The 21,840-nt window shown below is 48.6% G+C and overlaps 1 protein-coding gene across 2 annotated transcripts in view; it reads left to right on the top strand.

The window, feature by feature from the left end:
- Window positions 1-21,840, top strand: part of PEX3 (peroxisomal biogenesis factor 3) — a 38,339-nt gene that overhangs the window by 8,343 nt on the left and 8,156 nt on the right. Inside the window, exons 5-10 of one of the 2 annotated variants that reach the window (XM_032944260.2) lie at window positions 7,263-7,390; window positions 14,272-14,338; window positions 16,237-16,291; window positions 17,472-17,619; window positions 18,767-18,837; window positions 19,194-19,316. In XM_032944260.2, the coding sequence (XP_032800151.1) occupies window positions 7,263-7,390; window positions 14,272-14,338; window positions 16,237-16,291; window positions 17,472-17,619; window positions 18,767-18,837; window positions 19,194-19,316 (592 nt within the window). The remainder of the gene's footprint in view (window positions 1-7,262; window positions 7,391-14,271; window positions 14,339-16,236; window positions 16,292-17,471; window positions 17,620-18,766; window positions 18,838-19,193; window positions 19,317-21,840) is intronic. The other variant, XM_032944261.2, reaches the window with a different exon arrangement.

Here is a 21,840-nt window from a genome sequence, read left to right as displayed (position 1 = left end):
CACCACGAGGGCTGTCTTATCGGGGTTGGCCACCGCTACGGGGTAGCGTGTGAAGTACTCTACTGCTACGAGAATATATCGGTTTCCCCGGTGGGATCGCGGGAATGGCGCTTGCAGGTCGATTCCAACCAGCTGATTCATTCGACTGACGCGGAACGGTCTCAGGGGTACCTGATATCGCGCTGGTTTCGGCCCGCATTGCTGACATGCGCGGCAGCCCTGTACCCAGGCAGCCACGTCTTGTGCTAATTTGGGCCAGAGATACTGGCGACGCAGGGTCTCCCGAGTGCGCCGTTCCCCGTCAGGCCCCCGAGCAGGTGGCCGTGCACTAGTCTTAGCAGCTGGGGTCGCACCTGGGCGGGAACGCAAATGCACCCAGGCTGGCCGGCTTCGGTCAGCTCTCGTACCACCCCGTTCTGCACGCACAACCGGGCATACAAACCACTCCAGGGTCCTGGTAGGGCGTCCTTCTCCCGTAGAGCCGCTTCCACCGCCGCCAGATCTGGATCCCGCAGCTGGGTCCGTCTCAGCTGCTCGTCGTCCAGGCCCGGGAAGGCGCAGCCGACGTCCTTCTGGATCCGATCGGGTGGGGTTGAGCGACCCGTCGGGCCCCGGGGTGTGGGCTCCGTGCCCGCCGGGTGGTCCTCTGGGTCCCTGGTCCTTCCTGCCAGGGTCTCTGTGGCACATACTGCACTGTCTCCCATCGGAGGAGGTTTAGTCTCAGCGCGCTCCTGGGGGCCTGCCACCTGCCGGCAACGTTCCCCCGTGAAGCACGGGCAGGCTTCCTCTGTCCTTGCCTCGGCACCCATCGCGGGCCGCCTTGACAAGGCGTCCGCGTTTGCGTGCGTCCGCCCTGCTCGGTACTCAATTTGCAGGTTATACTCCTGCAACTGCACCAACCACCGGGCCATCTGCCCCCGTGGTTCCTTGAACGTAAGGAGGAACTGCAGGGCATAATGGTCGGTGCGCACCCGACATTTCCTGCCGTACAAATACGGTCGGAACTGTTTACACGCGAAGATCACGGCATACAGTTCTTGACGGGTCATGCAATAATTCAGCGCGGCCCCACTCAGGGTCCGACTGGCGTATGCGATGACCCGCTCCGTCCCACCCTGCACCTGTGACAGCACCGCGCCCAGCCCACTGCTGCAGGCGTCGGTGTCTAAAATAAAATCAGTGGTGAAATCGGGGAAAGCCAGGGTGGGGGTGTGGGTGAGGTGGTCTTTGAGGGTGGTGAAGGCCGTCTGGCAGGCCTCCGTCCACTAATAGGGGTTCTTAGGGGAGGTGAGTTGGGTGAGGGGGCGTGCAATCTCGCTGAATCCCTTTACGAATCGGCATTAATAGGTGGAGAGCCCCAAGAATGATCTGATCTCCGTCAGGTTCCTTGGCCGTGGCCATTCCACTACGGCGCGCACCTTCTCCGGATTGGTGCGCACCCCCGCCTCGCTGACTCGGTGTCCGAGGTACCCCACCTCGCGCTGCGCAAGGTAACACTTTCGCGGCTTGAGCTTGAGATGGGCTGCTCGCAATCGCTGGAACACCTCTCGCAGCCTGGACCAGTGCTCATACAGAGATCTACTGAACACTATCACGTCGTCCAGGTAAATCCGGCACTGTTCCCACTGCAAGCCCCGCATCACCAACTCCATCAACCGCTGGAACGTCGCGGGCGCGTTAGTGAGTCCGAACGGAAGCACTCGAAACTCGAACAGTCCCATCGGGCTGGTAAATGCGTTTTTTTGCCGATCCTCCTCCGCCATCTCCACCTGCCAGTACCCGGACGCCAGATCGAGGATGGAAAAATACCGTGCTCCGGCGAGGCTGTCAAAGGTGTTGTCGATGCGTGCTATGGGGAAGGCGTCGCCAAGGGTGACTGCGTTCAACTTTCGGTGATCAACACAGAATCGGGTCGACCCATCCTTTTTCGTCACTAGCACTACCGGGGCAGACCAGGGGCTCGCCGAGGGCTGGATTATGTTATCACGTAGCATATCCGCGACTGCCTCTTTGATCTGGGTCCATTCAGGCGCACCCACTCGGTATGCGGGGAGTTTGATGGGTCGGGCTGCACCGGTGTCAATTTGGTGCTTAACAAGGTCTGTCCTGCCCACATCTGAATCGTGCTCACTGAACACGTCGGCTTACTCCTGCAATAACCTGCGCAGCTGGTCGGCCTCCCCCTTAGGTAAATCTGCCCAAGGCACATGTAACGCATCATGCAAGGGGACGATCTCGGCTCGGGGAGTCGGGCCGACTCGCCAGGCCAGGTCCTGGTTGTCCTCGGGGCGGCCAGGGTCCTCCGCCCAGAGGGCAAACACCGAGTCGTTAGAGTGGCGCGCGTGCAGGGGGTGTATGGTGGCTACCGTGGTGCGTCGTCGTAGCATTGCCAGGGTACTGTGTGGGTTAAACACCCGCATAAACAGTTGGCCCCCATCTGCATTTACCAGCGTGGCTGACCCCACAACTCCGTACCGCGCCGCAAACTCCGGGTGAGGAGTTAGCATTACCTCGCCCGATGGTCGGTGTGTGGGGTCGGTGGAGGGTGTTGCTACGGGCACCAGCATCTCGGTGAGCGGGGCCGATGGTGACGGCCGACACCAGGGTGGCGGCCACGGGTGTGAAGTGAGGGCGATTCCGCTCCTGTCCTAGGAACGGAATTCGCTCCCCGCTGCCTTCCACCGTGGCGCATCGCTGGCGGGGCTGTACGTTGAGCCCCAGTTTCTCCAGGAGGTCCGTACCTGCAATACACTCATGGCACAACACACTCGAGACGTAGAATTCCTGTGTGCACACCTGGTGTCCGAGACGGACCTCGAGGGAGATCCTTCCCAGCAACCCCATCCCGGCTCCGCTCGCTGTGTGCAGCGCGCGATCCGGGGCCCGCAGGCGGCTCACGTCAACCCCGAGCACGCTGCAGTGCGCGGCGCTCACGAGTGAGGCTACCGCCCCCGTGTCCAGTAGCATGCGGGTGCGTTGCCCATTTACCTGTCCTTCTACCAGCGACGCGGCCCCCGTGATTCCTGCCACCAGTTCCCGTAGCCAGTCGCCCCTCGTCACTGCGCCCTTGGGTGTTGTGGTTGGAATCTGTGTAGGGGTCACTCGCTCACCATTGTTACTATCGTCGTCTTGTAAAGGGACTGCGTTGACTGCACCCCTAGGTGGTCCACTCTCTAGGGGGCGTTGGCATTTAACCCTGGCGCGTTTCTAGCGCGGGCGATCTGAGGACAGTCTCTCATTAGATGTCCTCGGCGGTCGCACAGGTAACATGCCCGGGGGGCGGTTCCGTAGGAGGTCCCCTGTCCACCCCCTCTCCCCCTTCCCGTACGCAACTGCCCAAGGTCGGCTTCTAACTGGGTCACCCGTCCGGCCAGTCCCCCCACTGTGGAGCGTAGCTCACCCATTTCGGATTGAATGGTCTTTACATTTTTGTTCGCTTCATCCCGTATATCTTTTATACCCGTCTGTATCCCCGCTACCCAGCCTGGGGTTGTCTCGCGGGGCTCCGTCGACTCTCTTGCTCGACCCCTTACCGTGCGGGTGAGTCCCTCTTCTTCCTCTGGGCCCAGGCTCACGATGGCTCGCTCTCGTCCCGGCCCCCAGAGCTGCGCAAGTTGGCTGGAAAGTCTTTCACACATACGCGAGGTCCTCAACTGCCTCTGCCGTGTACCCTGGGCGTGCGAGCTGCCTTAGCGTGCGCACGCCCTCGGCATAGTCACGCAAATCCTCGTTAGGTTGGCGGCGGCGTGCCTCTAAGGCGGTCTTTGCCTCCTCATTACTCATGCCGAACCGTAAGTCAAGTTGGCGCATTAGCTCTGCTAGCTGGGTTTGTGTGCTCGCGGGTAGGGCTTCCGTGAAGTCAGCCGCCCGTCCATATAAGTGTATGGTCAGTTGCTCTAACGCCTGTGCGTCTGTCCACCCATTAATTTTTTTAGCCCCTAAAACGTTGCGGGCAAACGCCTTCCATGACGGGGTCCCCTGGCCGGTAAATATATGCCTTATTTTTGCGTGAGGTAACACGGGGGTTCGTACCGCTTCTGACGCCAATATGCGGGGGCCGCTGCCCCTCGCCTGCACCGAATTGTCGGGGCCACTGTCCCCAGACTCCCCCGTTACGGTGCGGCGGCTGCTGTCCCCCGCCTCCTCTGTTTCATTCTTACTACTACTCCCCGACTGCTCTGTCGGGTTCGGGCTACCGACTCCCAACTCCTCGCCCCCCTGTGTTCCCGCCTTTGCTGCTGCCCGCGTAGGCATGTCTTAATCCGTAGGGCCGACGGCTTTACGTTTACGACGTGCTATGCGGGCTTAGTAGTGGGCGTGCTGCGGTGGGCGCGCTCGCGAAGCAAAACTCCGTCTTGTGCGTAAACAAAAGGGGTGCGGCGCGCCGACGTGTGACTCCCCGGCCGGCGCTTAGCCCCCGGGATCCGTTCGCATACACGCCTTACGTGCCCAGGCGCTAACAAACCCGACTCTGCCACCTGCCTGACTCCGTACACCAATCACCCGCGAGTGCTTGGGGTCAGGGGTTAGAGGGCAGGGGTGTCCACCGTACGCGCGCCACTGATTGGAGGGAGTCACTCCGCCCCGATTTAAAGGCCGTTTAAACGGCCACGCGTGTGAGTGAACACCAGACGCTACACTCTCCTATTTGCCGTAAACAGCCGTGTATGCACACGAACATAAAGCACTGCACCCCCCTTTCCACACTCACAGCGAACACACGACACAGTTTTATCCTCTACTGGCGGTTTTATTCCCCGCGAATAACCCGCTAAACTACGTGTGTTTGTGTGAGTCGGCAGACCCTAACTGGCCTATTCTTCGGGGATCCTGGACTCAATTTATTCTGCCTGGTACTCCACTTTCTACCCTCTGATTAATTAACCCAAACTCACCTCTCCCTTACTTACGCTGACTTCCAATCTGAGGCGCCGGAGGCTGTAGAAGGGCGATGCTGTGGGTCGTCTCTGTGGAGGATTGTGCCTGGCTGCATTGAAGCTCGTCACACGGACAACTTGAACGGCCGGCTCCAACACTCCGCTGACTTTGATGACTTGAAGAACTCTAACCTTTACTGCCTGAATCCCCCTTCCTGTATCCCACCTACAACAAAGGAATTCCGCCGTTTCGCCCCCTTGGCCTCCCGTCCAATCAGGGGCTCGGATTTTCCCGCCCTTTTGATGTTCGGATCCCAGCGCTGGTGACGTCGCCGCAGTGATCTCTCCGACGTCCGCTCTCTGCTCTCCCGCTCGCCGCCCACTGACTCGTGTTTTGTGTGTGTGGTTCCACTCGCGCTGGCTCAATAGCCCCTGCTGTGACCATGCAATTTTAATATCAGGTCACGACGCCGCAGTGCACGTCAGCCTCGGGGGTAGGTTGCCCAATTTCCCGGCCGCAGGAAACCATGAAGCTTGATCCCATTAGGGGCTTCTGGATGAAAACCTGTCGGCCAGGTGACCTTCCCTCCCGGCTCTACGTGGGGTATGTGTGTATTTATGTGGGGGGTGGCGAGGGGCGCGCAGCGTCGGCGTCGTCACTCTCCGGTGGCGGCGTCACGGCGGTGGGCACGGCCCCGATGGAGCGGCTCCGCTGCGGCGGCACCACAAGTCCCTCATCCAGCAGTGAATTAGCATTTACAGTATTCTGTAGAGTAAGCCCTCTGTATTTTGTGAGGGTTACGAATGTAGAATTCTCAAATGCAGAAACCTTGTTTCAATGGGAAAAAATGAGGTTAAGTTGCTGGTATGAGTGAAAATAGGGAGGAAATGTTTAATAACAATAACTGCAATAAATAAATAATACAGTATAAATAACTGTATTTTTTTTTACCTTTGATGATGATAATTTGCTGACTATGGAGTAGGTGGTGATGGTGAGGAAAACAGGAGTATTGACTCATCGAGATATGCAGGTGCTTGATAACAACGCTGCACAGTTATCATTTTAGCACTTTGAGCATTAGCTGAAACTTTCCCCGATTGCATTTACATGATTTTAATGTATCTCACAGTGGACTCGTTTATACCAAAATGTTTAAATGAGTCGACTGTAAGTACGTATAAAGTAAAAATGCACAATAGCTAGTTTAGAGCGGGATTACTGTTAGACTGAGGACTAAGCGGGCAGCCGAGGGGGCATGCCTAATCTTTCCAGACAATTTCCAATGTAGTAACATTCTGTGTACACCTTCCCGGTGTCTTTAGGCACTCCATACACTCACAAATACGGGAGTCTGGCATATCGTGAATAGGGAATTAGTATACACCTTATAACTCGCGATTATGCAAAACTCGCTAATCCAGAACTTGCGCATAGTGAGGGTTTGCTGGATTTGCATTTAGCAGTGGACCAAGCCACAAGGCCGCATTACAACCAAGAGCTCCTCCAGTAATTACTGGAGAGGTTCAACTCTCGGCAAATATGTTAATGACAAAAGAAATGCGGTTGCAACAGAAAAGATTAGTACAAGCTGGAAACACGTATATTTAACAACACACTCGGTGCAGCATCGCATGTATATGAGCTTATCCAGACCACCAGCTCAAATTAACTTAATCTGTGGTAATTTTGGTAGTGTATACGACCAAATGACCACGCATTCAGTTCCTATGAGCTGGTGCTCTTTCTAAGGCCGAGAGCTTCTGTATGTGCGATGCTGCACACTTCTGTGTGTAGTTAAAACCACCATTTCCTTCCAGCAATGCAGTAATCGTATAAACAGCAGTGATTATTCATTCGTCTAAAGGTTTTGGGTAGCCTGTTGAGACTCTGTGTATGTGAAATCAGTTATAGGGCTTTGTGACATTGCATCTATATTGTCTGCCTTCCTGACATGTTTTCCATGCATTGCATTGCCGAATAGTCACAAATTAATAAGGGGGTCCATGTTTTCAGGTAATACTCGGCATATTGCTTGGAATAACAGATGTAGCCACTGGAGAGATTGACAATACATATCAGATATTTCAAAAGGTAAAAAATACATATTGTATTTGGTTCAGAAACAAGAAGAGCCACAAATAGCAGCTAGAAATGCATCTCCTATGATTTCAATAATAGCAGCTTTGGCTTGGCTTCATGCGCATGTGAAGAGGTTAAACTAACCTATACAAATTATTGTATGTTTATGTACCAGGTGAAGCCCACTGAGTTATTAACTCTTTTTCACAAGCAGACCCATAAATGATAGCTCAACGAAGTGGCTTACGTGGAAATTTCTAGCAGCCAAATAATTGTGCATTCATGCGGCATGGGTTGTGCAGGCTTCGCACGGAGCGTGGTGGCCGTGTACGGAGCGTGCATGCTGGTGGTGATGCTCAGAGTGCAACTCAACGTAGTGGGAGGCTACATCTACTTGGACAACGCCATCTCCAGCACGCAGGGTCCAGAGGTGGGGCACACACACACCTCACTGACTTCCTACAGCCTTAACTCTGAATGGAAGTTCTCACAATATAATCGTTAGTGTGCATACGTCCCACGGACCGCCCACGCATGTGACGCACTGTGGATCTCGCACCTGAACGCGCTGGGACTTCACAACATTGCAGACGTGAGGAGGCGTGTAGCTCCCGCTCAGTGTTCACCTAGAACCCACACGAGTGTGGGGGTAGACTGCTGTGTGTTCTCCCAGCGAGAGGATGTCCGCTCGTTCCTGTGATGCAAGGGGGAACCTGATGCCAAATGTTATAGTTACCTGCGCATTGCCTGACACGCCACTAGGGAAGACATTTGTTTTATAAATCTCTTTCAAGTATGGCTCCCTCTTTCCATGCGATTTTAGATATAAGAACGCAGGCTTGTTAAGGTGTGCCCTACCCAGATGAGCATTAGACCCAGCCTTATCATTTCAAATGCCAGTGCACCTGCCTTGCCCTTTGACCATTTAAGAGACGTTACAGTGTCCTTTGTACCACTGTGAGGGAGGCACTGCAGAGACACTCCCTTAATTAACACTGCTGCGACTCTCCAGCACCGCACACATGCACCAGTTGGATTTGTCATTATTTTTCACTCATCAGAATGCTCCTTGAGTCATATAAACAGCTGTGCTACCATGAATGCCTTAAAATGATAATTGTGATACTACGTTTCTTACATCCTCGTGCAAGCCCTTTAATACCTGTACCTAATGATGTACAGAATGCGTGGTTAATGCAGACATGATTCCTTGTGAAAGGTTTCAGTTTGGTGTTTTAACATCTTAACACCTGATTTAAAGCTTTCGTGACTGCAGTGATTCATATTCTTGGTTCTTTCGGTAAAGTCACGTTGAAGGGAAACAATAAAATAAAATATCTTCTTTGGTTCTTTCGGTAAAGTCACGTAGAATGAGAATAAAATAATAAAATAAAACAATGAAATTCTCACGACGTTTCGGCCACAGCACAAGTAGCCGTCCTCAGGTGAAGAAACAGGACTGTCCAGAAGACAATCAAATTGTCCCTACATTTGGTCGACATAGTGGCAGCCGAAGAGGTAGTCATATTGTCTACATGTTCCCAATCCGATGTAGACATTGTTGCTGTCAATGTTAAGTGTGATTTGTAGAGTGTCTTGTCTAACTGATCCACACACCGAAAAGATAGATGTTAACAAAGTCGTAATTAATCGCAGTAACAGTTCCATTTCTGATGGCCTGAAATCCGTTTTAGCTAAAGGCCTAAACTATGCTGTCACACCGAGACACATTCCGGTTAATGATATCATTGCCCATGTAGACGTTGCACTCAAGGGCTTGAGTCACATCTCTGCAGACGTAGCAAGATCTGAAATCGCTGCAACCCTCAAAAACGCTAAGTTGCCACCTAGCAACATCAGCAAAGATGAACGCTTAGAATTATCCCAATTAAAAAAGAGAGATGATATTGTCATCCTCTCAGCCGACAAGGGCAATGCCACTGTCATCATGGACAAAACAGAATATAACAACAAAATTCAAGAACGGCTCAACGACGACAGCTATACAAAACTAAAAAGAGATCCCACCAACAGCCTGGTTACCAAAACGAACAAAATAATCTCTGATTCAACAGCATTAATTGATCAGACCAAACAGTTCTCGTTGAAACCCTCTGCTGCCAGACCTCCAAGATTATATGGCCTTCCAAAGATACACAAAGAAGATACACCCCTTTGTCCCATCGTCTCTACTATCAACTCCCCCAACTATAAACTGGCACGTTTTCTTGCTGATATACTGCGACCTTTCACTAGAAAAACCACCTCTGCGGTACTAAATTCCACTCACATAGTATCGACAATCAAAGGCATTTCCCTGTCCCCAGACGACCTGCTTGTCAGTTTTGATGTGGTGTCCTTGTTCACAAAAGTTCCAGTACCTGACACCATCGCTATCATTGAAGACCTGGTCCATCAAGGACTACATACTGATGTACCCCCCCTGGTGAGACATTGCTTAACCAACACATACTTCTCCTGGAACGGAACTTTCTACAAACAAACTGAGGGCACCCCAATGGGCTCCCCCCTGTCTCCGGTTGTAGCCAACGTATTCATGGAAAAATTTGAAACTAACGCCATCCAGACTGCCACTCTACGCCTGACCTTATGGAAGAGGTACGTGGATGACAGTTTTGTCATCTGGCCACATGGCCAGCCTGCTCTAGATCAATTTCGCGACCACATCAATTCCATACACGCAGCCATCAGATTTACCATGGAGGTTGAAAAAGATGGCAAGCTACCCTTTTTGGATGTCTTAATTAAAAGGAGACCTGATGGCTCAATGAGCCACTCTGTCTACAGAAAAGCTACCCATACAGATGCTTACTTGAAACCGGATTCCCACCACCATTCATCCAAGAAGAACTCCCTCATCAAGACTCTATACCATAGAGCTCAATGCATTTCCGACCAGGAACACATTGCCAGTGAACTCAAACACGTACACCAGGCTCTCAGGGCTAATGGTTACTCCAACTACACAATCCGCAAAGCCATCACTCCAGTCATGAAGAAGGATCCTCTTGAGGAGCCACTCAAAACCATCACCTTACCCTACATTGCAGGGGTTACTAAAAAGATCTCTAAAATCCTGAATAAACACAAGATCCAGGTCCGATTCAACACAGTACATAAAATCCGTGATCTGGTTCCATCTGTAAAAGATGCTGTTCCAGACATACAGTACCCGTGCGTTTACAAACTAAAGTGCCTCTGTGGTAGCAACTACATTGGGGAAACCAAACGACATATCTCAGACCGCATCCGCGAACATGAAGCAGACTTTAAACATGGCAGGACGAACTCTTCTGCCGTGGCAGATCACTGTTATAATTCAGTGGGTTCACATGACATTGACTTCTCCAAGACGGAGGTTCTTTGCAAGCCAACCGGCTAGCATGAGAGATTCGTTCATGAAGCCATCCACATATACAAACACAGAGACAATTTCAACCGAGGGGATGGATTCTGGCTTAGTAACCATTGGAAAGATGTTTTAAACCATTTATGTTCTTAATTGTATTTTGCGGTGACCGTCAGACCGCAGCTCTTTCGCTGGCATTGTGACTGTTTCTCCCTCCCCCCTCCTCCCTTCCAAGTATGGATTGACCCGTCCGCCTGAATGTCGCTGTCCTTGGTGCTGGTTGTTGAGGAGATGGGAAAAACCGCCATTTTTTCTCTCCTTGGTGCTCTTCTCTCCCTCACACCAACGCTAATCCCCCAGTTACATGCTGATTTATATGTAAACTCCTCTCCCCCCGTCCCCCGGTCCGAGCTCGTCGTGGTGCTAATCCCTCACACCAACATCATGCTGATCCCCCAGTTACATGCTAATTTATATGTAAACTCCCCCTCCCTCCTCCTCCAGTCCCAGCTCGTTCGCTCTCCGTAATGCTAATCTCCCAGTTACATGCTCCTTTGTCAAGGCTCTCTGTTCCTCCCACACAGCTTAAAAGACGCTGTCAAGCTTGACAGGGTTCACTCAAGCGCTGTCTTCTGGACAGTCCTGTTTCTTCACCTGAGGACGGCTACTTGTGTTGTGGCCGAAACGTCGTGAGAATTTCATTGTTTTATTTTATTATTTTATTCTCATTCTATGTGACTTTACCGAAAGAACCAAAGAAGATGAATCCTTACAGTCACGAAAGCTTTAAATCGAAAAATAAAATATATATAAAACAATAAAATTCTCACGACGTTTGGACTGTAACACAAACAGTCATCATCAGGTGTGAAAACCAACGGCAAGAACATTTGAAAGAAGTGGCGGTTTGTATTTATTTATTTTTAAACGTTAGTACCACGGATAGCAATTTGACAGTTTGTTTAGAAGGATGAGTCCATCTATGTTCGGAAAAGAGGAGGGGGGAGACGAAAAATTAATGTATGCTGTCTGAAAGCCACCGTAAGCGTGAACAATCAATTAAGACCAGAAATGGTTTATCAAATCCTTCCAATGATTGCTGAAACAGAATCCATCTTCTCGGTTGAAATTGTCTCTGTGTTTGTATATGTGGATAGCCTCATGAACGAATCTCTCATGGTAGCCCGATGGCTTGCAAATAACCTCTGTCTTGGAGAAGTCAATGTCATGTGAACCTACTGAATTATAACAGTTATCTGCCACGGCCAAGGTGTTGGTCCTACCGTGTTTAAGGTCTGCTTTGTGTTCACGAATGCGGTCCGAGACATGTCGTTTGGTTTCTCCAATGTAACTACTACCAGAGAGGCAACTTAGTTTGTAGACACCAGGGTACTGTATGTCCGGAATCACATCTTTTACAGACGGAACCAGATCACGGATTTTATTTAATGTGTTGAAACGGACCTGGATCTTGTGTTTATTCAAGATTTTGGAGATCTTTTTTGTGATCCCTGCAATGTAGGGTAAAGTGATGGTTTTGAAAGGCTCCTCAAGAGGGTCCTTCTTCATGGTTTGAGTGATAGCTTTGCGGATTGTATAGTCGGAGTAACCATTAGCCTTAAGAGCTTGGTGTACGTGCTTGAGTTCACTGCCTATGTGTTCCTGGTCGGATATGCATTGGGCTCTATGGTGCAGAGTCTTGATGAGAGAATTCTTCTATGATGGATGATGGTGGGAATCCGGTTTAAGATAAGCTTCCGTATGGGTAGCTTTCCTGTAGACAGAGTCGCTCATTGAACCATCAGGTCTCTTTTTTATTATTAGGACATCAAAAAAAGGTAGCTTGCCATCTTTTTCGACTTCCATGGTAAATCTGATGGCTGGGTGTATGGAATTGATGTGGTCGAAGAATTGGTCTAGAGCAGGCCGGCCATGTGGCCAGATGACAAAAGTGTCATCCACGTACCTCTTCCATAAGGTTGGGCGCAGAGTGGCAGTCTGGATGGCGTCAGTCTCAAATTTCTCCATGAAAATGTTGGCTATAACCGGAGATAGGGGGGAGCCCATTGGGGTGCCCTCAGTTTGTTTGTAGAAAGTTCCATTCCAAGTGAAATATGTATTGGTTAAGCAGTGTCTCACCAGGGGGGGTACCTCAGTGTTTAGTCCTTGATGAACCAAGTCTTCAATGATTGCGATGGTGTCAGGTACAGGAACTTTGGTGAATAAGGAAACTACATCAAAACTGACAAGCAGGTCGTCTGGGGACAGATAGGTTTGTTTTGTTTTTTATTTAGCATCGTTTACGGAAATTGCATCTCAAATTCGCCGAGGAGCTGCGGACACGAGCTGGAAGACAGCAGCCAGGCAGTGATCTGACACCAGCAATTGGCCAAGTTCTGCAGTTCTCTATATATTGAAGTGTTTTCAGTCACAGCAGCACACAGTACTGTGTACCTGCTGTGGTTTAAAAGCTGGTGATATGGACTTTGGAGCTTCTGGCTTTCGGTCCCGAAGTGATTAAAACATTGGCCAAGTGTCTTCTATAGCCATTGCCTTTGACCTAAATATTTAACTTTGATTGTGCAACATGTGTATTGCATTTTGTTTTTGACCTGTGTCGATACCTACGCTAACGCTATGTTTGCACAGCCATGATAAATCCGACTTGAGCTGTGCCTTGCGATTCCTGTCGTGACCCAGCACTGCTCCTTTCCTGGGTGGAGAACAATGATCACAATCATAAATATAAGAAAAAGCCATTTTATTTGTATTATGCTTCAGTTATCGTTTGCTGTCTCTAAACCATTTCCATTCGTGTTTAAAATAAAAACGAGGCTCTGCCCTCTCTCTCCCCCTAGTGGGGCGATGGGGGGGGGGGCCCTCCCCTCCCTCCCCGCCTAGCCCCCCCTTGGCCCTCCTGTGCCCGTGTGCGACGAGCCCCTCATGATCTGCCCCCTCTGCCGCCAGCTCCGCCTAGGCTATGTGGGAGAACCCGTATGACCTACGTTACCCAATTCTATCCCTCTTCCTTTACCCTCCGCGCTCGCCAGCGGGCAGTTGGGGTCATGCGGGAGACCTCCCGCCCCAGGGGTGGATCTGGATCACGACCATCCATCGTGCCATTAATCGGTCTGCTGGGTACTGGCCTCACGCCCCCCCACCCTGCCCTCAACTACACCGCCCCCCCTTGCGCGGCGGAGAGGAGAACAACTTCTGCCCCCCTTACCTTCGAGCCTCTTAAGGGGCAGAATGGGGCACAAAGGTTTCTGGCGCTACCGTCGACGGATTCAGACTCGGACCCAGTTTGATTGTGTTTCTATGCCTTCCTCCCTTGTTTGATTCCCTCCCTCCCTGCCTCTCTCCCTTCTCCCCCACCCCCCTCTTTTCTTCTCCCTCTCCCTCCCCCCTGTCAGCTGGAAGGAGAAGCAAGTGGTCTTTCATGATATTTATGTTTCTTGTGTTGACGTGTTTCATGTTAAAGATTATAGTTTTTGTTCTTGTCGTGGGTCTAAAAAATAAATCAGATCCGGTGTCGAGAGCTGCCCTTGCCAGTTTGTGTCTCTTCTGCGTTAGCTCTGTGACACTGACCGGTCCTGAGGGCAGCCCAGATTAAAGCGTGTAGCCCCCTTAGCAAAGTGAGGCTCGCGGCATCGGTAAGCGTGGGCCACGCAGCCCGGGTTGGTGCTCACACAGTCCGCAAAGGCTGCTTGTGGCACTCCAACCCAAGCCTGCGTTAATCGCTCGTAAACGGGGGTGGTGGCTTCCTTTGCGGTGGTCGTGGAAATATTGCATTCACATCTCTCGCGGGAAAAGGCCGTTGCCTTGCGGTGGCGCGCACATGCCATGCAGACTTGTTGCCTAGACATGGGTTTTCTTCAGTGCGTGTAGAGCGAGTCGAGAGCAGTGCGCGGCGTGATGCCACTGTGTTTGTCTCGCGCCAGGCCATTCGTGTCCCGATGGAGGTACAGCAGCGCTACCTCTCCTCCATCCAGTACCTGCTGGGGGATGGTATGGGCACTGCTTGCATTGTGATGCCACATTGCATGCACGCAACATCCAGCAGTCTCGCTACATTATTTTATTATCAGTACATAATATATATCTATTAAAAATAAAAAAATACACATTTGTAAAATCACTTACATAGTTTCCAGGAAGATGCTGCTGTTCATCTCTTCATGTTAACCAGCCAACTGTGATGCGGATTATGCACACGATGTCAAGGATGCACTTGTGACACTGTCCCTGTGTTTTGTGCATCGAGAAATGTATTTTGCAGTGCCTGCATAGGCTCGCCTTTTAACACGAACCTCTATGCCCAAGTTTTAACTATGAACCGTATGTGAACAGTGCTGTGTTTGCAAGTTTTGCCACACTGCACTTGGCCTCCTTGCGATCTTGTCTTTTGCACTAAATCTGTCAAAGATAACGTGTTACTCTTTATTTGCATTAAAAAGCACAGGTAGGGAGATGGCTGCAGGGCACCACTTCTAACCAACACAAATAGAATGATACAAACTTGGCAATTAAAATATCATTGTGTTGCTTGTTTTGTTTTACGGTCTCAATTGTGTTTGTAACTGGTTGCAGGTGTCCACTGAACTCCAGCAGTTTGTTAGGGGCGCAGTGCATGCAATAGCAACAATGTACTCAATGCATTACCTCACTGGGGTGTACACACAAAGATCACCTGTATAGTCTTAACAGACTCTTGGGGCAAGTGCTGTTAGCGAGCACCTATGAAGGAAAGCATGCCATACGAGAGGTTGGGTGGCCAGCACCACGCCCGGCCACCTTTGTCTCCCGAGCGGTGATGTTTACACACCTCACCAAGTACTTATTTAAGGCTGAGTCGACCTAGGAGAAACCCAGCACGGGTTCAGATCATCATCACTGGTGTTGGCTGTGAGCTGGAATCGAACTCTGGTCGCTTGGTTCACAGGGCAGCGCGCTAACCGGTAGGGAGTGCACACAAAGATCCCCCGTATAGCTTGCAGAGACTGTCGGAGCAAGTGCTGTTGGCAAACGCACACACACACATGTGCACTGGGGTGTGCACGCACACGTGTGCACACAGAGGTGCACACCTCATGGAGTAATTTTTTTCCACACTTAAACAAACAAGCCTCCATTTCTGCTGTCTGCTGAATGTGTAAGATAACAAAATTAAGTGTACAACTCTTCCATCCTTTTTCATCATGGGACCTCCTTTGCCAGTACCAAAATATGAGAATAGGTTTTCCCCTTTTTTCTGGCAACAAGACAGGTGTTTAGATGTTAGAACACCAAACTGAAACCTTTTACAAGGAATCATGTCTGCGTTAACCACACAACTTGTGGTCATAATGCAAACAACAAACGTACTCTGATAATATATGCATTGTCTTTGAAACTGATTGGTCCACACCAGAGACAGCTTTCTTTTGAGCCCAGTCTCAAAACGTTATTAGACTAGAGGACGCCTTTTGGCAATTAAAATATCGTTGCCTTTTGGCGTCCTCTGGTCTCAAAACGGTGTTAGACCAGAGGACACCTTTTGGCGTCCTCTGGTCTAACACCGTTTTGAGACGAGACTCAAAAGAAAGCTGTCTCTGGTGTGGACCAATCATTTTCAAAGACAATGCATATATTATCAGAGTACGTTTGTTGTTTGCATTCTGACCACAAGTTTTATGATTAATACGGACATGATTCCTTGTAAAAGATTTCAGTTTGGTGTTCTTCCATCCTTGTTTAAGTTTAGAAGGGCAAATTCCTGGATAATGAGATGAAATGCAGAATTGCTCAACGCCAAGCGTGTGTTTATAGATTATACAATCGTACAGAATGAGATGTTGCTGCGTGGGTAGCTAGTCGTGTGTTACCAGATTACCAATGGGATGAGAAGCCTTTGTTTGTGTCCCCAGGGCTGAGCGAGCTAACCACGGAGGTGAAACACGCCGTGCAGTCTGTCGTTGGCAGGTACGGGTTCCCCGTGTACACCAACTCACACATGTACCTCAATTCCACCACTTTTAAATTAATCCCCATTTGTTGTATCCATGATGAATATACTTTTGTCTTGTACATCTACACAGCCCTTTGTCAATCCATTGCCAGATGAGTGCCTTTCCACACCGTGCAGGTCGCGGGGGTTTATTTATCATACGTCACCGTGCTGGTCCATGTGAGTTGGATGGATTCGACAGTAAAATAATGCACCTAAAAAAATATTTACTGAAATGTTTTCTTTAAAAAAAACTCTTACATTAGGATTATTACGATTGTAGTGACATCGCTGCACGTCGCTGTGTGTGACCAGCCTGGGAAAGGCATGCCATGCAATATATTACTACCAAGAACACCACTGAAGGGGGATGCAGTACCGGCCCGAGCAGAGCTGGGGCAGCACTGTCCGACAGTCAAGGAATGGCATCACGCTCAACGTGCAGTGCCAGCCCCTACAGGATAGGGGGCGAGAGTGCCGGCCTCGGAACGGGTTTGCAAGGGGCCATGGCACTCTGGTTGACCCCGGAGGACACGTGACCGGAGGTATCTACCCGGGGACCCCCAAAGGGGGGGCTGGGGAAACCACGTGTCCAGTGGAGAACCTCCTCGAGAGTTCGAGAAGGGGGTCGTGGCTAGGGGCGGAGCGAGCCCCGCCACACAGGATAAAAAGCTGGGTCGCCAGTGGGACTGGCTGCTGTTGTCTTCATGAAGAAATCTACATTCTACGCCAGAAGAGGAGTCTCTAACACACGGACCCGGACCCGAGTTGGGATCCGGTCCGTTGTAGCTAACTCAGAGTGTTAGAGTAGTTAGCCTGGTGGTCCACCACCATAGGTTATCTGGTAAAGGGGCAGTTACCCCTTTGTGTTAATAGTGTTGGTGTTAAGTTAATAAATGTGTTGCCTCCCATAGTAAGCCTGAGTCTCCGTCTGTACCCACTACATGATGACGGAGCGGAAAGTCTCCGCACAACAGCTGCGCTACATGTGCAGAGTGGCCGCTCGCAGCAGCACCATGGCACACAAAGCCGCTTTCTGGATTCATGGCTCGAGTGCTGTTTTGAGCAAAGCCGGACCAGGTAACCACATGTGACGTAGGTGCTCGTGGCTTTCCCTGGCTGCGTTCAGCAGCGGCTCCATGCCGCCCATCCCAGTGTGTCTCTGAGGCAGAGTGTGACGCTGCGCGAGCTGGATGGGATGATCTCGTGCGTGAGGACCCTGGTGGAGGGCGACGGGCGACAGGAGCTCAGCGGCTTTGGGAAGTTCATGCTGGCTCCGGAAGACGACGTACTAGATGGACAGGTTTGTCCCCAAAACCCCTTGCTTTCCACGAGGAAACTTTTCTAAGTTACTTCTGTAGGGCCTGCTTGTCTCGGTGTGATATAGAAAGCCAAACTAATTACGGACAATTAGTTCCTGAGACCCGTTCTTAAGACGAATTGTTCCTAAGTCGGAACACAGTAATCTACCATATTTAAATGCCCACACACAAACGCTCACCCCCAGCATGAGGCAGACTCATTACATTTCACGGAGGATCTCTCAGCTGAACAAAATAGTGCTGTGGTTCAATTTGCAAGTGAGAGTGCATGTTTTAAGTTAATGTTAAAACAACTAATTTCATGGAAGCTGGTTCGTAAGTGTGGGTGTTCGTAAGTTGGGCGTTCTTAAGTCAAGGACTGCCTGTACAGTGGTCCGGTGTGGTTGGCTTGGAACCTGGTGTAAGGAAATTAATGGGGGCATTGTCCCCTCCCGTCCTAGCCCCAGCACCTGGGCCCTGCGGCCTGTGGGTGGTGCAGTAGCGGTGTCTGCACACTCGGTAGCTATGCCACTGAGAGTTACAGAGCTTCAGGGTACGCGCTTAAATATGTTGCATGGTGAAATACGTTTCAGGATCTTGGCATCTTCTAGTTGCTGTCTCACCATTAGCACGGCTGTGGTAGTGCTTGACGATGTTAGGGTAACTCCACTTTTACCCCTGTGCCACTGTCCCCAAGCCATGTTCCTACCACTCTCTTCCAGATCAAGTAGAAAAATAATAATCCCTAAATGTCTTATGTAGAAAATAAAACTAGGCTACATTTGTGACATGGTGATGTAATGGCTATCATTCTGAAAAGGGATTATGAATATCATAGATTTGTGAAACTCCAAATATTATTCATCCGCTGCATATCCAGGAGATTGCAGTACAGCAAGTAGTTTTTATTCAGGGTACGCTGGTTTCCTGACACAATACTATATCATGAATTTGGGCAAGCAACTCAATGCAGGACCCCTTTGAAAGAGGTTGAGAATTAGCGTTTTCTTGGCAATTGTTATTATATACGTACATAACAAAAAAACACGGTGACGATTGTTTTTTAATATAACATGACATTGATCACGTGTGGAGATAACGATAATGATGCTGACAGAAGATTATATCTTGGCATTCGTTACTGTGCAGGTGTGTGGCTCCAGGGAGGAAGAGCTGACTGCCCAGAAGATGCTGAGTGAGACAAGGGACATGATGGACAGGTAATAGTGTGGGGACCTGAGGGAGATGAGGGGACATGATGTACGTATGTATATTGAACTTTCGCACCGTACGTAGCCAACCGTGCTCATCGGAGGTGTGAGGGAATGACAACAACTTAAACACAAAAATAAGTTCTAATGAAATGAGTTTTCAATCTGTTTAAAAGTGCATAGCTCCAATGGCTTTCTAATATCGGAAAGAAGACCTTTCCTTCAGCAAGGTATTGTGGTTCATTTGTGGCAAGCACTTTGTGTATTGTACCTGAGTGAGATGAGGGACGTGATGGACAGGTAACGGCCATTGAGCGACCATGCAAACTTAGCAGTGCTTCCCCACTTCCCCTCTGCGTACACAGCATGGATTTCTGGACCGTGCTACGTGCATGTCTGGACCGAGGCTTTTTGCGTCTCATTGATGGGGCAGCGGAGTCTTTTCGGCAGGATCAGATCACCGGAAGCGGAGGGCGGAACATGATGGGGTACGTTCCACCACCTCCATAATCTTTCCGAATTCAGGTGTGGGAATCGAACCATTGATGCTGTTCAAGCTAATTCAGTGGCAAGTAGGCGGAAAAGAAACAGCCATCTTCACTCTCTCCACATGTCATCCACAGTCTGCTGCTTGGTGGCTGTGGCACTTTGAGCATTGGGTTGTTCCTGAGTCTGTGGATGCCATTGGCATGAGTGATGCTGTAATGACAAAATCACTGTTACTATTCTGTGTGGGTACCATTGGCCATTAGGAGGCTTTTCTTACTTTTACTAGTTGCACACAACTACGGAAGGATCTGGCAGAAGGAAGTGGTGATAACATGCGGTTACATTAATGTGGTGGCCACTGAATATTTACTTCAGCGTTGTTATGTTTGCAAAAAAAATCACATAATTACTTTCTGAAAATCCTGGCAGCTGATAAAGGCCACACTACTGTAGTGATGTCACGAGCCGATTATGATAATAAAATTAGAAATTTACTAGAGGAAAGTACCTACATTAAAATTAAACGAGATCCAACTAATACTTTAGAACGTAAGACTACTGCAATAATTGCAAAGTCATTAATCCCCAAGAATGAGCAATACCAAATTAAGCCAAGGGCCTCAAAACCACCTAGACTGTATGGGCTACCAAAGATTCATAAAATCGGCATCCCATTACAACCCATAGTCAGTACAATTGGCTCTGCCACTTATAAATTAGCAAAATATATAACTAAACAAATACAGCCCTACATCGGTAGGACATCTTCATTCATAAGAAATTCAGAACATCTTGTGAATGTGATTAAAGATATTAAACTTAATCCTAATGATATTCTGGTAAGTTTTGATGTGATTTCTCTATTCACTAAGGTTCCAGTGAACGAATCGCTTAAATTACTTGATACACTAGTAAAGAATACAGGTTTACCTAAAGATATTCCAAAACTTGCTGACCATTGTTTAAATAACACTTACTCCTTATGGAGAGGGGATTTCCTTAAACAAAAGGAAGGAGCAGCTATAGAAAATCTGTACATGGAAAACTTTGAAATAAGAGCACCTGCCTCGAGCAAATTAAAACCATCTTTTTGTTTCGATTTAAAGCTTTCGTGACTGCAAGGATTCATCTTCTTTGGTTCTTTTGGTAAAGTCACGTAGAATGAGAATAAAATAATATAATAATATTATAAAATAATATAATTATAAAATAATATAATAATATTATTTTATTCTCATTCTACGTGAATGAGAATAATTCAGTGCTCTTAATTTGAGTATTATTGTAGCCATTCTGTCGTAATGCTTCTTTAACGTGTTTGATCTCTCTCACTAGACTCTCATCATCTGACACTGTTTTAGCCCGATGTATGATCGTCTTGATAAGAGAGGATTTCTGAGCTGGATGAAGATGCGAATCTGCATTCAGATAGGCATCAGTGTGCATTTGCTTTCTGTAAACGCTGTGTGTTATTTTACCATTTAGGCCATGTCCAAGCAAAATATCTAGGAACGAGAGTGTGTTATTCACCTCCATTTCCATGGTGAACTGGATGGCCGGGTTTTGTGCATTGAGATGATTTAGAAAATCATTAAGAGTATCTTTACCATGTGGCCAGACAACCAAAGTGTCATCCACATATCTAAACCAAAAAGGTGGTCTTCTTTGGTTCTTTCGGTAAAGTCACGTAGAATGAGAATAAAATAATATAATAATATTATAAAATAATATAATTATAAAATAATATAATAATATTATTTTATTCTCATTCTACGTGACTTTACCGAAAGAACCAAAGAAGACCACCTTTTTGGTTTAGATATGTGGATGACACTTTGGTTGTCTGGCCACATGGTAAAGATACTCTTAATGATTTTCTAAATCATCTCAATGCACAAAACCCGGCCATCCAGTTCACCATGGAAATGGAGGTGAATAACACACTCTCGTTCCTAGATATTTTGCTTGGACATGGCCTAAATGGTAAAATAACACACAGCGTTTACAGAAAGCAAACGCACACTGATGCCTATCTGAATGCAGATTCGCATCTTCATCCAGCTCAGAAATCCTCTCTTATCAAGACGATCATACATCGGGCTAAAACAGTGTCAGATGATGAGAGTCTAGTGAGAGAGATCAAACACGTTAAAGAAGCATTACGACAGAATGGCTACAATAATACTCAAATTAAGAGCACTGAATGCTAAATCACGATCGCAAAGCAACACTGCTGAAAGCGATCAGATTGTTAAATCAATTAAAATCCCATATATCTCAGGAGTAACTGACAAATTAGCCGTGTTTTGCAAAAGCAAAACATTACAGTAAGATTTGGTACAGTACACAAAATTCAAAAACTAGTATCTTGCACTAAAGACGAATTACCTAAATTATCAACAAAAGGTGTATATCGGATGAATTGTTTATGTGGCAGATGCTCTATTGGACAGACGGGACGTAACATAAGACTAAAAGAACACTAAATAAATATTAAATTATCTCAAACACAACTTTCGGCAA

Source organism: Petromyzon marinus, chromosome 23 (assembly GCF_048934315.1).
Source record: "Petromyzon marinus isolate PM22_M1 ecotype Great Lakes invasive population chromosome 23, UKy_Petmar_22M1.pri1.0, whole genome shotgun sequence".
NCBI classification, from domain to species: domain Eukaryota; kingdom Metazoa; phylum Chordata; class Hyperoartia; order Petromyzontiformes; family Petromyzontidae; genus Petromyzon; species Petromyzon marinus.
The sequence above is the reverse complement of the archived record's forward strand: the minus strand, read 5'-3'. Positions and strand labels throughout refer to the sequence as shown.